The sequence below is a fragment of the Triticum dicoccoides genome, chromosome 5B, assembly GCF_002162155.2.
Source record: "Triticum dicoccoides isolate Atlit2015 ecotype Zavitan chromosome 5B, WEW_v2.0, whole genome shotgun sequence".
NCBI classification, from domain to species: Eukaryota; Viridiplantae; Streptophyta; class Magnoliopsida; order Poales; family Poaceae; genus Triticum; species Triticum dicoccoides.
The window spans coordinates 707846507-707857599 of record NC_041389.1 but is presented as its reverse complement, the minus strand read 5'-3'; the positions used below and the strand labels follow the sequence as shown (position 1 = coordinate 707857599).

Sequence of the window (11093 nt, the reverse complement as noted above, 5' to 3'; positions counted from 1 at the left end):
CATCTGCCATTACTCTGACAAATTTACCACAATTGTTTCATTTGGCACCCTTGCCTTAAATGGATAATTCTGCATGTAATTGATGTCCTCTCTTGTACTAAACATATTGATTGTATTAATTATTGGTTTAACGACTTGAATGGCTCATAACAGGAAAAGAGGGAGTAATGTAGAGAAATGATAATAGTTACTTCATTATTCACAGAAGAAACATCTTTAAAATAGTTATTCCATCAAGATATTTCGCCAAGACTCAAGAGCATATATCAGAGATAAAATATTCACACAAATAATCATCTTACCATCCAGATCAAGGACAAGGGTGGTTCTAGGGCAGCTCCGAGTTTGCTTTGGAAGAAGCACGGGTCGAAACTTGGGTACAACCATAGATAACTCAGGCAAATCCTTTATGAAGGTATAAGGGTCAAACTCATCAAGCTCCTCAGTCTCATCAGGATCAGCGCACCCGCCATCTGTTGAGATAGAATCTTGACTTTGTTCATCAATACACTCCAGCTTAGAGTGCTGCATTGCAAGATATATAGCAGACACTTCGGGAGAAAGACTACCCAATTCACTGTACTCATCATCTGCGCGCTTTGTATTACCACATGTTGATTGCACAGGAACTGCAATAAGAGTGTCAAGCCACTTACAAAGTAATACTTATTATTGATTATATGCATGGATGTGAAAATTCAAACACAGATCTGAAAATTGCTAATGTACATGAATTACACGGTGTTGTGTTGGCATAAATAATCACATTTTTCACAGTACAGGATGCAAATAAAAAAATTAACTAATTTACAGACTCCCTCCGATCCATATTAATTGTCGCAGATTTAGTACAATCCTGCGACAATTAATATGGATCGGAGGGCGTACTTTAATTTTTTATCTACCAAGTTCTTAAAATACCACTGCAGCCATACAATAAAACAAATAAGACAGAAAAATTGCATGCAGTCTAGATTAGTCAGGGAAAGGCAAAGCAAATACAGTGACTAAGGACTTTGAAAGTTTTACTTGTTACGACTCATAAAGCAGTGTCAGAAATCACATATCTGCTTCATAAAAGAGCTTGATAATATTAATATAAATCAAATATTCCACAAAGGTGAGGTTACATTGACTATGGGACAGATCTAAGTACATATTGACCTATACATTTATAAATTAGGGAAAGGATGTGGTGCTATGCGCATATATACCTTATAGATACGCAAGACATCGAGGAAAATAAGAAGCCATACCAGCCAAGTTACTAGATACTAACGGCTTATGCATTAATGTAGCACACTGATACATCATAAGATGGCAAAATATTCAAACAGCATCGTTTAGAGGGAATCTCAATGTTCTAATTGTGTGTACCTTTGCTCAAGCCATCACTGCCGTCTTCATTATGATGGTGGAATGGTTGAGAAAATATGTTCTCACATGGTTCGTCATCATTTCCATGAGACAGCTAGCAAAAAAGAAGACCAAATAGATGTATAAGAATGTAAAGTAAAGAACAGAGACAGGATTAAATTGATTGCTGCACAATGAGGTTCATAGTTGTAGTCTTGCAGATGAGAAAAATAGACCTACGGCATACACATATCTCAGGTATAGCTTATTAAGGACCTACATGTTTTGTGTTTACATCCCAAAATGTTGCTGTGCAGAAAAAGAATACTTAAAAGATACAGTATTCAGTTTTCAGCTCATTTCATCATCTTTGCTGGACTGCACTGCACGATAACAACGGTAGACAAAGCCAGATCGTATATATAACTCACTTAAACCAGAATGAGCCATACCTTCTGGTCGAGCATACTACTACTTGGCACATCAGCAACTCCATTTTCAGTATCAGAATCACATAGAGATGTTAATTTCCTTCCACCGCTGAGAACTTGGTTCTTCTTCAGAGGGTCTTCGGCTGCGGAGTCAACAATTAGAGCAATGTTAGTACAAAACTAAGACAGCTCTAGTAGATACCAGGTAGCCAACTTCCTAAAAGTTCATAATATTACATTCTCCCAAACCAACTCCAGCCAATTGAAGGAATAATCCCAGAAAAACATTTGCCAAAAAGTCAAGTGAAGTCATCAGGTTCAATAAAGAAGTTAGCTTGCTAAGGGGTATGTTATCTTTTCATGCTCAAGAAAGGAAGAGATAAATCTTGCTTCACTAAACTGAATTACTGTGAATAAGATGGTGTGTCAAAGATACTTGTACATAAAAAAAATAGTTTGGACAACAAGAGGACTGACAAATGGCAGTATATGACAAGTTGGATAGTTACCATAAATATATTTTATCTTTGCCCCTCTGTCCAATTTTCTATCAGCTAATGACATATAGGATACTGTACTAGAGACGAAGTTGCACCATAACACAGACCAGTAAGAGGGGGGATGCAAGGTGGGGGGACCTTACCAGGTTTCTGCTTTTTGGAGGAAGAAGTAATTAGATCATTGACTTTCTTATCAGGAGCTGCCGACTGAGTGGATCTTCCAGGTTGTCTACTAGTTTTCGTATTAACATGCTCAACAGTTGCATTTCTTGCAGGTCCTTTTTTTCTTGTCGGCATCCCTCAGTCAAGAAGACTTCTTGCCCACAGTTGGCTCTTATACGAGAAAAGAAACACAAGACCTCACAAGCACACTTCCGCCAAGTCAGTTCAGGGTAATTGCACAAACTCCGTCAAAGTGAGCCGCAGAGCTTTCAACGCAAATGAAGGTAACCCTCAGAGTACAGACCTGATGAAAATTGGTGAAGAGAATCAGCTACCAGAAGTATAGTAAAGCCCAGCTCAAATCTCTGCCGGTCAAATCACTATGAAGAGACGTCGGGACTAAAACGGGAGGACTCTGCAAGGTAACATGACAGCAATGAGGGTGTTGCAGGGTAACATAACAGGGACGGTTAAATTTGCTACATAAAGTTGATTACAATGACGGTATTCAAATTCAGCAGTCTGTGTGCCAATGAACTCTCTGTATGCGCTAATCTTACGGAAACAAGAAGTTTAGCCTCAGAGAGACGCAAAATTCCTGGCGTCTACATTCCAGGAAACACAGGTGCTTATCAATCTAACATATTCCAACGCTCCAAGCACTCCTTCCTTTACCAAAATATAGGGGATTAGCACCACCCCTTCCTGTCATCTTCTATTTGGAGTAAGTTCGAGCATCCCTAATCATCCAGCAATTCGAATTTGAAACTGCATACCGTAAATACAATTAGAAAGCATCGGATGTCACAAATTGCACATGTTTTGTCTGTCAGGAAGGGCAATTAGCAGCAAGTCAGCCAGAGCATTGCTTCGGTACAAACGCCAGCGCACTACTGGGAGTCGAACGAGGCAAATCCCAGCCGGGCGACCGCCCCGGGCCTCCTATCTATAGGGGACCAATCTACGGGTCACTTCCTCCGAGCTAAAGCTTATTCGGAAGGTAGCCGGCGGCGAGATGGAGGGCGAGGTCAAACCTGGGCGGAGGCGAGCTGGAGGCCGGGGACGAGCTGGGCGGCGGCGAGACGGGGCGGACGGGCCCGGCGGCGTCGATCTGCTGGTGCGGGAGCTCGGTGGAAGTGCCGGCGGCGAAGGACGCGGTCGGCGGAGGGTCGAGGAACGGAGGCGGGGATGGTGTGCGGGAGGCGGAAGGCGAGGGCTGCGACGGCGGGGGTGGGAGGCGACGGCGGAGCGGGGGAGGGCGAAACCCTAGCCGCTTGTCGCGCACGGGGGAGAGGGGGAGAGAGAGGCTAGCCGCAGCGCAACGCTTCGGGGGAGTGATGAGGAGGAGAACCCTGCGGCTGCGGGCGGCCGGGGGTTTGGGGGGCACGCGGTGGCAGTCCTAGGTAATTTCTTCGCAAAGCCGGGGTGCGTTCCTGGAAAACGGAGTGCTTTTCTATGGAGGGGGCTACCGATGTAAAATTCAAATTCGAATTCAAGAGAACAGTACATGGTAAAATTGCGGAGCTTCGAATTATTTTAAAATACTCATGTATGTTACGGATCGCATCATTATGATGTAGATATCATACATCATACGTGTAATGATGTCTGCATATTTATCATGAAGACTAGGACGGGAGATCTTGAAGAGGGTTTTGAGGACCCAGTACTAATCAAACACAATAAGAGTCGCCATAATGGTGATCGCTGGGCATGTCCCCCTGCCGATTTTACTGTGGCGATAGAAAAATACCAGGCCCAGGTAACACCTCCCCAAGTGAAAATATCTGCGTCTCCTTCCAGTAGAAGCAATCTATTTCCCTTCCATCAGCTTCCCTCGTGACTCGTTTCCTCTCCCACGCATCCCCTTTCCTCTCCAACAAGACCAGCTGGCTCTTGCATCTCCGCCGCCCACACCTCTAGCGAGATCTCCTCCTCCCCATCCACGACCATCTGCAAGAGGCATAGCATGGCACACTCTACAGGTGAGGCGTTGGCTCCGCGAGATCGGTCGGATGTCCGTGGTGTTGCCGTATATGAAGTATGGAGATGTCGTGGTGTAGAGTATGGCTACCGAAGAAGCCAGGAAGGTCGACCGGAGGAGAAGGAGCACGGGGCTACGGTGATCTGCTATGGGGGTGGCACTAGGATCTGTGAGGAGAGAAGAAGGGGGCGTCTGGGTTGTTACAGCATGAAGCATGGCATGATGACTTCCAAGGTCGTCCAAGCCATGGAGCTCCCAGAAGCTTCTCTCTTTCGCCGACGCCATAGCCATTCGCAGGGGGACATGTGTCCTATGTCGGCTCCTTCGACTCCATCAAGGTTTCCGCCCGATTTTCTGCCCCTGTCCCTCTAGTTCGCATCATCTCCCCTCCCTTGGAAAGATCCGACCTCGGATCGAAAACCAAATTACCATGGGAAAGAGATGGCTTCGTCGTGTAGAAGTGGAAGTTCACCAAGTATGATGCGGAGCATCCTATGGACATCACCATGTCAAGAGTCTGTTCGGCGAGTGACACGTGCGACCTCTACTTCACATACACAAAGGTGAATCTTCTCCTTTACACGTCACTTGACCCCTTCGAGGATGGTATACTACTTGACACTTCTCCCGTGTGCATGCATAGGTATTGTCGGAGCTTCACGGATGTCGAGGAGGAGTGCAAGCGCCAAGGAACAACAACACCATCCGCGAGGGAAGCCTGGAAGCGAAGACAGAAGAAGACGGAGCTGTTGAAGCTAAAGCGGCCGGACATCCGGGCCAAAGGCTGGACATCCAGCGCCTGGGCAGCCGTGCAGGAGCTGCCCCAACCGACGATCAACGGCATCAGCGGCCGGCCATCCGGCGCGACCCCGGACATCCGGCGCCTCGCCAACTCCCGGACTTCCGGCCTCTTCCTCGGAAATTCAGCATCGATGACAGAACGCACCCGAAGTTTGGCCACTTCAGCCCGGACATCCGGGCAAGACCTCGGACATCTGGCTCGTCCCGGAGCCCCGGACATCCAGCCCCCACCCCGGACATCCAGCACCTGCGCGTGCACAGCCGGGCCAAAGGCCCATGTATCCCCTCCTCACTTACCCCTTCATGGACTAGCCTATATATACTCCATCCCCTTCCTCTAGTTAGGGTTAGCAAATATGATAGCTCATTCTTAGGTGAGTTTTGCTCCTACCTCTACTCTTGAGAGAGAGAGAGACTACCACTCCCATGGAGTTCAAGACCTCCATGTGAAAAGATCCCGCGGGATATCATCAAGACCCCCTTGCGGGAAGATCCGTCTAGGATACCATCAAGACCTCCTCTTGGAGATGAACCTTACCTTGTATCTTTCCCTTTGTTGTTCATGTACCCTTGTGGATCTTGTGTGTTTGATTGTCTAGTGGATGTGTTATTGGACTTGTTCTTGAGTGTTTCCCCTTGTGATTTCTCCCTGTTCTTCCCCGTGTTCTTCATGTTCTTCGAGGGATCCCACTCCAATCGTGAAAGATCGGCATATACCGGGTTTGCCCCGTATCATTTGGTCCATGACAGGAACTCTAAAGATGAACCACAAGAATGTTCCACTCATATGTACTTCAAACTTGATATAGAAGACAATATAGCCAATTTACTCAATTTGTAAAACTTGATCTACCTATCCATTGAATAATTTTATGTAATAATCAACTTGATCATTTTTGCAACCAATAGCAATTCAGTTCAATACAGTGACATTAAAGTATAAGATTGAAAATTTGAAGCATGTTGGTTTCAACTAACAGTACATGATGGGCGTACTACATTTCAAGTCCTAAAATGAGTTTATGTGTCACATTTTCTAAGCAACTAACAATGTTAATATAGGTTGCTATATCAACTACTTGCATTCAAACATGAATTCAACCTAAAATTCTTCATAGTTTTCTGATTTTCATCTAGTCAACTACTAACATACAGTGAAGAGCTTGAATCGCATGTAGATATATTCTCAAAATTGTGCATTTGTTTTGTCCTCGTCATATCATGCACAAAGAGTACCACATGTATTAGATGGAACGTTAGGCTGCCCCCCCCCCTAGAGTATACCACTACACAGGCGAAGCTCGAACCCGCAATGTTCTTGGAAATTGAAAGTGCTAGTATTCGACTAGAGGGGGGGTGAATAGGCGATTTTTATTGAAGTCTTCAAAACATGGGTGTTTCGAAGACAAATGATAGAAATGACCCTATTGATATGCAGCGGAAGGTAGACTACACTAGACAAGCCATAGTCAAGTAAGCAATGAAGTGGAAGCACGAAGACTATAAGCAGCTAGGTAGTTTGGATCAAGATGGAAGATAGTATGAAGCCAAACAGACAACAGTCTTCACACAATGAAGTCAAACAGATCAGGCAAGTAGGCAAAGACTTCACGAAGACATACTTTAAGTAAGGCGAGAGAGGTAGGATAGAACCAGTTGCTCGGAGAGAACAAGGAATTTGTTGGACCAGTTCCAGTTGCTGTGACAACTGTACGTCTGGTTAGGGAGGCTGAGATTCAACTCAGAAGACCGCGTCTTCACCTTATTCCCCTTGAGCTCAGAATACCTAGTCCTCGCCCAATCACTCTAGTAAGTCTTCAAGGGAAACTTCCAAACCTTCACAGACTTCGTTCACCGGCAATCCACAATGACTCTTGGATGCTCAGAACGCGACGCCTAACCGGCTGGAGGATTCACAGTCCTCAAGTGTAATAAGTCTTCAGATCACGCGGACAGAAAGACTTCAGTAATGCCTAACACTCTTTGGCTCTGGGTGTTTTGGGCTTTGTCCTCGCAAGGATTCTCTCTCAAAAGCTTTTGGAGGTGGGTTGCTCTCAAACGACAAAAGTCGTGCACTAACTCTGAGCAGCCACCGATTTATGGTGTAGGGGGTGGGCTATTTATAGCCAGGAGGCAAACCAACCTGATTTGTCTGAAATGACCCTGGGTCACTAAGGAACTGACACGTGTCCAACGGTCAGATTTCAAACACATGCGGCAGCTTGACTTGGGCTACAAGTAAAGTTGACTCATCCAGCTCTGGATAAGATTTGCTCTCATTGTCTTCGCTCGAAGACATAGGATTTGGTTGAGCATCACTTCAGTCACTCTGACTTTGTTCACTTGGACCCCACTTAATAGTACAGTGGTTCCTATGACTCAACAAAGAAGAAAAGGAAGTTACGAAATAACTATGTCTTCGCACTCCATAGTCTTCACGCGATGTCTTCTCCTGTCATAGTCTTCAATGTGAATGTCTTCACAGACAACCCATTGTCTTCAATGTCTTCACACATTTTTAGGGGTCATCTCTGGTAGGTAAACCGAGTCAACGTGGGACTACTACCTGTGTTATCCTGCAATTCTCACAAACACATTAGTCCCTCAACCAAGTTTGTCGCCAATAATCCAAAACCAACTAGGGGTGGCACTAGATGCACTTACAATCTCCCCCTTTTTGGTGATTGATGACAAACTGGTTGAAGTTTTCAATGGGGATAAAAGTATGTGAAAGTTTAGTGTTGTGAGTATTGTCTTCATCCATAAGACAAGGCTCCCCCTGAAGATGTGCATATAAATGGTTTGCGTTTGAATGCAAATGCACATGGCAGATTATGCTTTGTGGAGGCCATCATCAAAGTGTGAAGACAATGCATTATGCATATAAGCAAATAACGAAGATAATGATATGCTTAATGAAAAATGGACGTCTGCAGAATGACTTCATGCGGAATTTATCATCGCATTACAGAATAGCAGATAAAGTAGCAGACGACCATCAAGTTTAAGTGTTACAACTCAGAGAACCAAATGTATCAAAAGACGAGAGTTGTAAGACTTGGCAAAAAGTAATGCAACCACCCATAAGGACCCGCTTGAAGACTATCAACTCATATGCTTCTCCCCCTTTTGTCAGTAATGACCAAAAAGGTTTGAAGACATAGAGCATCTACTCGTTCCCAGAAGGAGCAGATAGAGGAGCAGGGTCGATGTTGGAGTTTGGTGGTGCAGAGGGGCCTGGTGCAGTGTCGGTACGCGCCGAAGTGGTAGTTGGTGAAGTAGCATCAACTTCATCATTGATGACTCTGGCATTGATAGTTGCCACTGAGGAGGGAATACTCAGAGTCTTCGAGTGAAGGAGTCTGATGCAAGACAACGTTCCTGGGAGCAGTGGAATCAAATTTGAATCTCTCTGTGAAGCCATCTTGTTGAAGATTGTCACACCCTAGCTAGTTCATGCATTAGAGTGTTGCATCATGTCTATTTTTCTCAACGGAAACTTGAAATGGGGATGACAGAACCCCCAGCCCCCTCTGAAACCAACTAGGGTTTACTAAAAATATTTTCAATGAACCTGAAATGCCCTTCTAAAATGTCCATCATTTTGTCTTGGTTCAGAACCTCTGCCAAAAGTGGTGCTCAATTTTCTAGGTCATCCTAAGGTTTTTGAATTAAATCATAAGTATTTGAGTTTGGGCATTTAAAATTATATAAATTATTTTAAATGCTCAAATAATCCCAAACTAAAATGTTCCATGCTGGATATATTCCAGTTAATGGCCATGAGCAGTTTGGTGAATTTTGGAGTTGTCTAGGTATTTTTAGAAAGTCCACAAAGCTACAGAATAAATAAAAAACGATAAATAAAAAGAGAGGGAGGGAACTAACCTGGCAGCCCACCAACCAGCCCACCTAGCCGGCCCAGCCCAGCAGCCACTCCAGCGAGCTGCTTGCCTTCGCCAGGCAGGCAGGCAGGTGCTCGACGGCGGCACCAGCGCGCGCCACGCAGCTGCCCGCCGCCCTGCTTCCTCCCCTCGCCTCTCCGCTGGCCTGGATGAGCTCCACGTCGTGCCCCGAACCCCGTGGACACACCCATTCACCCCCAGCTCCTCTCCCTCGCTCTCCCGCACCATGGCCGACGCCACCGCAGCCGCACCGTCGCCGTAGTCGCGCTCTCCGTCGTCCCCGCGCCGCGCCACCGTGTCCAGGAGCTCCGCCGCCCTCCTCTCCTTCGAGCTAGCCGAGCCCCGAGCGCTCGCGTGCCTCGAAGCCACTGCACCGACCTCGTCCGATCCGCCATCGCCGGAGATCCCCTTCGCCGTCGCCACCACACCAGCTCATCCCCGACCGCGCCGTCTGCTTCTTCGAGACCTCCGTGAGCCCAGCTACCTCCTTCCCCTTTCCTCTCTCGCTCTCGTGCACCACAGCGAGCACACGAAGCTTCACCGCACGCACCGCCACCGAGCTCGTCGCCGACGTGTCTCCGGCCAACCACCGGCCACACCACCGTGTCCAACGCACTCACCGCACCCGCAGGAACCCGTAGCACCACTCCGCAAGCCTCGCCGTGCTCCGTAGCCTCGGGTTCATCATCACCCGAACTCCGGCGACCGCCAAAGTCGCCGGCGCCGTTTCCGGCCACCCCGAGCTCAACCAACGCCACCAAGAGCTGCGGCTTGCTCCCAGCTACCCGTAGATGCCCTCCGCCGCTCATTTAGTCGCCGGAACGCACAAAAGCACTCTCGCCGCCGCGTTCGGCCTCGCCGGCGGCTAAACTCCGTCGAGTTGACCCCGCTGACCCCTCGTTTGACCACGGGAGGGCCCAGTTTGACCCCCCCTGGGTCAATGACAGGTGGGGCCCAGCCCTGTTAACTAATCAGGATTAGTTTTAATCAATATTTAGTTAAACTAATTACACTGACACACGGGACCCACTAGTCAGGGTTGACCTGGACTGTTCCATTAACCGCTGACGTCATCCTGACGTAATGCTGATGCAGTAATTTATTTACTGGAATTATTATTACACAGGAAATTCCAGTAAATACCACAAACTTTAAAAAATCATAGAAATTAATCTGTAACTCCAAATGCAAAGTTTTATATATGAAAAATGATCAGAAAAATCCAATCTATCCATATGTACTGGTTTCATGCATGTTTAAGCAGCTAACATGCTGTTTAGTGCAGAACAAGATAAAGCACTTTAAAGGGCCATTTATGAGTTTGAAACTTGAATCTTTGGTTCAAAATAGTTCAAACCCATCTGGTCTTAGTTGCATTAGCCCAACACACTCATATTGCCATGTTTCATGCATGCATCATATTGTTGCATATTGTTTGGTGATGATTGTGTATCGGTGCTCTCTGCGGCAGGTCCTGCCCCTGAGGAGTATCGTGATTACCCCAACGAAGAACAATACCAGTGCACCGACCCATCAGGCAAGCAACCAACCATTTGATCATATCGATACAATGCCATGTTCTCGCTCCTGCTCTCTTTTACTGCATTAAGACAACGCGTTTCAAACTGCTGTGTGCTACGGTAGTTGAACCCATTTCCTCTGCATGACCTGTCATTGCCACAGTAACTAGATGAAACCCACTAGCATGTGTAGGAGTTGATTGAGCCATATGTATGTGTTGTTCCTACCTTGCTATGCCTGCTATGCTTAGAGTCGTGTCAGGTCTGGTTCATCTGGGAGATGGGCTAGAGTGAAATGATCATGTGGGTATGAGAGTAATGTGTTGAACACGATTTGGTAAAGGTATCGATGAGAGGCCATGTAGGAGTACATGGTGGGTTGTTTCATTGAAGCCTACCTTAAGCACTGAGATCTGTATGTGTGATTTAAGAAT

The 11093-nt window shown here is 46.4% G+C and overlaps 1 protein-coding gene across 3 annotated transcripts in view; it reads right to left on the bottom strand.

Moving 5' to 3' along the window:
- The window catches only part of LOC119312838 (CTD small phosphatase-like protein 2), a 6010-nt gene extending 2268 nt beyond the window's left edge, over positions 1-3742 (bottom strand). Inside the window, exons 1-6 of one of the 3 annotated variants that reach the window (XM_037588606.1) lie at positions 3484-3742; positions 2754-2864; positions 2431-2658; positions 1809-1930; positions 1378-1471; positions 303-629 (exon numbers count right to left, since the gene is read on the bottom strand). In XM_037588606.1, the coding sequence (XP_037444503.1) occupies positions 303-629; positions 1378-1471; positions 1809-1930; positions 2431-2584 (697 nt within the window). In that variant the 5' untranslated portion in view covers positions 2585-2658; positions 2754-2864; positions 3484-3742. Of the gene's footprint in view, positions 1-302; positions 630-1377; positions 1472-1808; positions 1931-2430; positions 2865-3483 lie in introns of all 3 variants that reach the window. The other 2 variants (XM_037588604.1, XM_037588605.1) reach the window with 2 other exon arrangements.
- Between the last annotated feature and the right edge of the window lie 7351 nt (positions 3743-11093).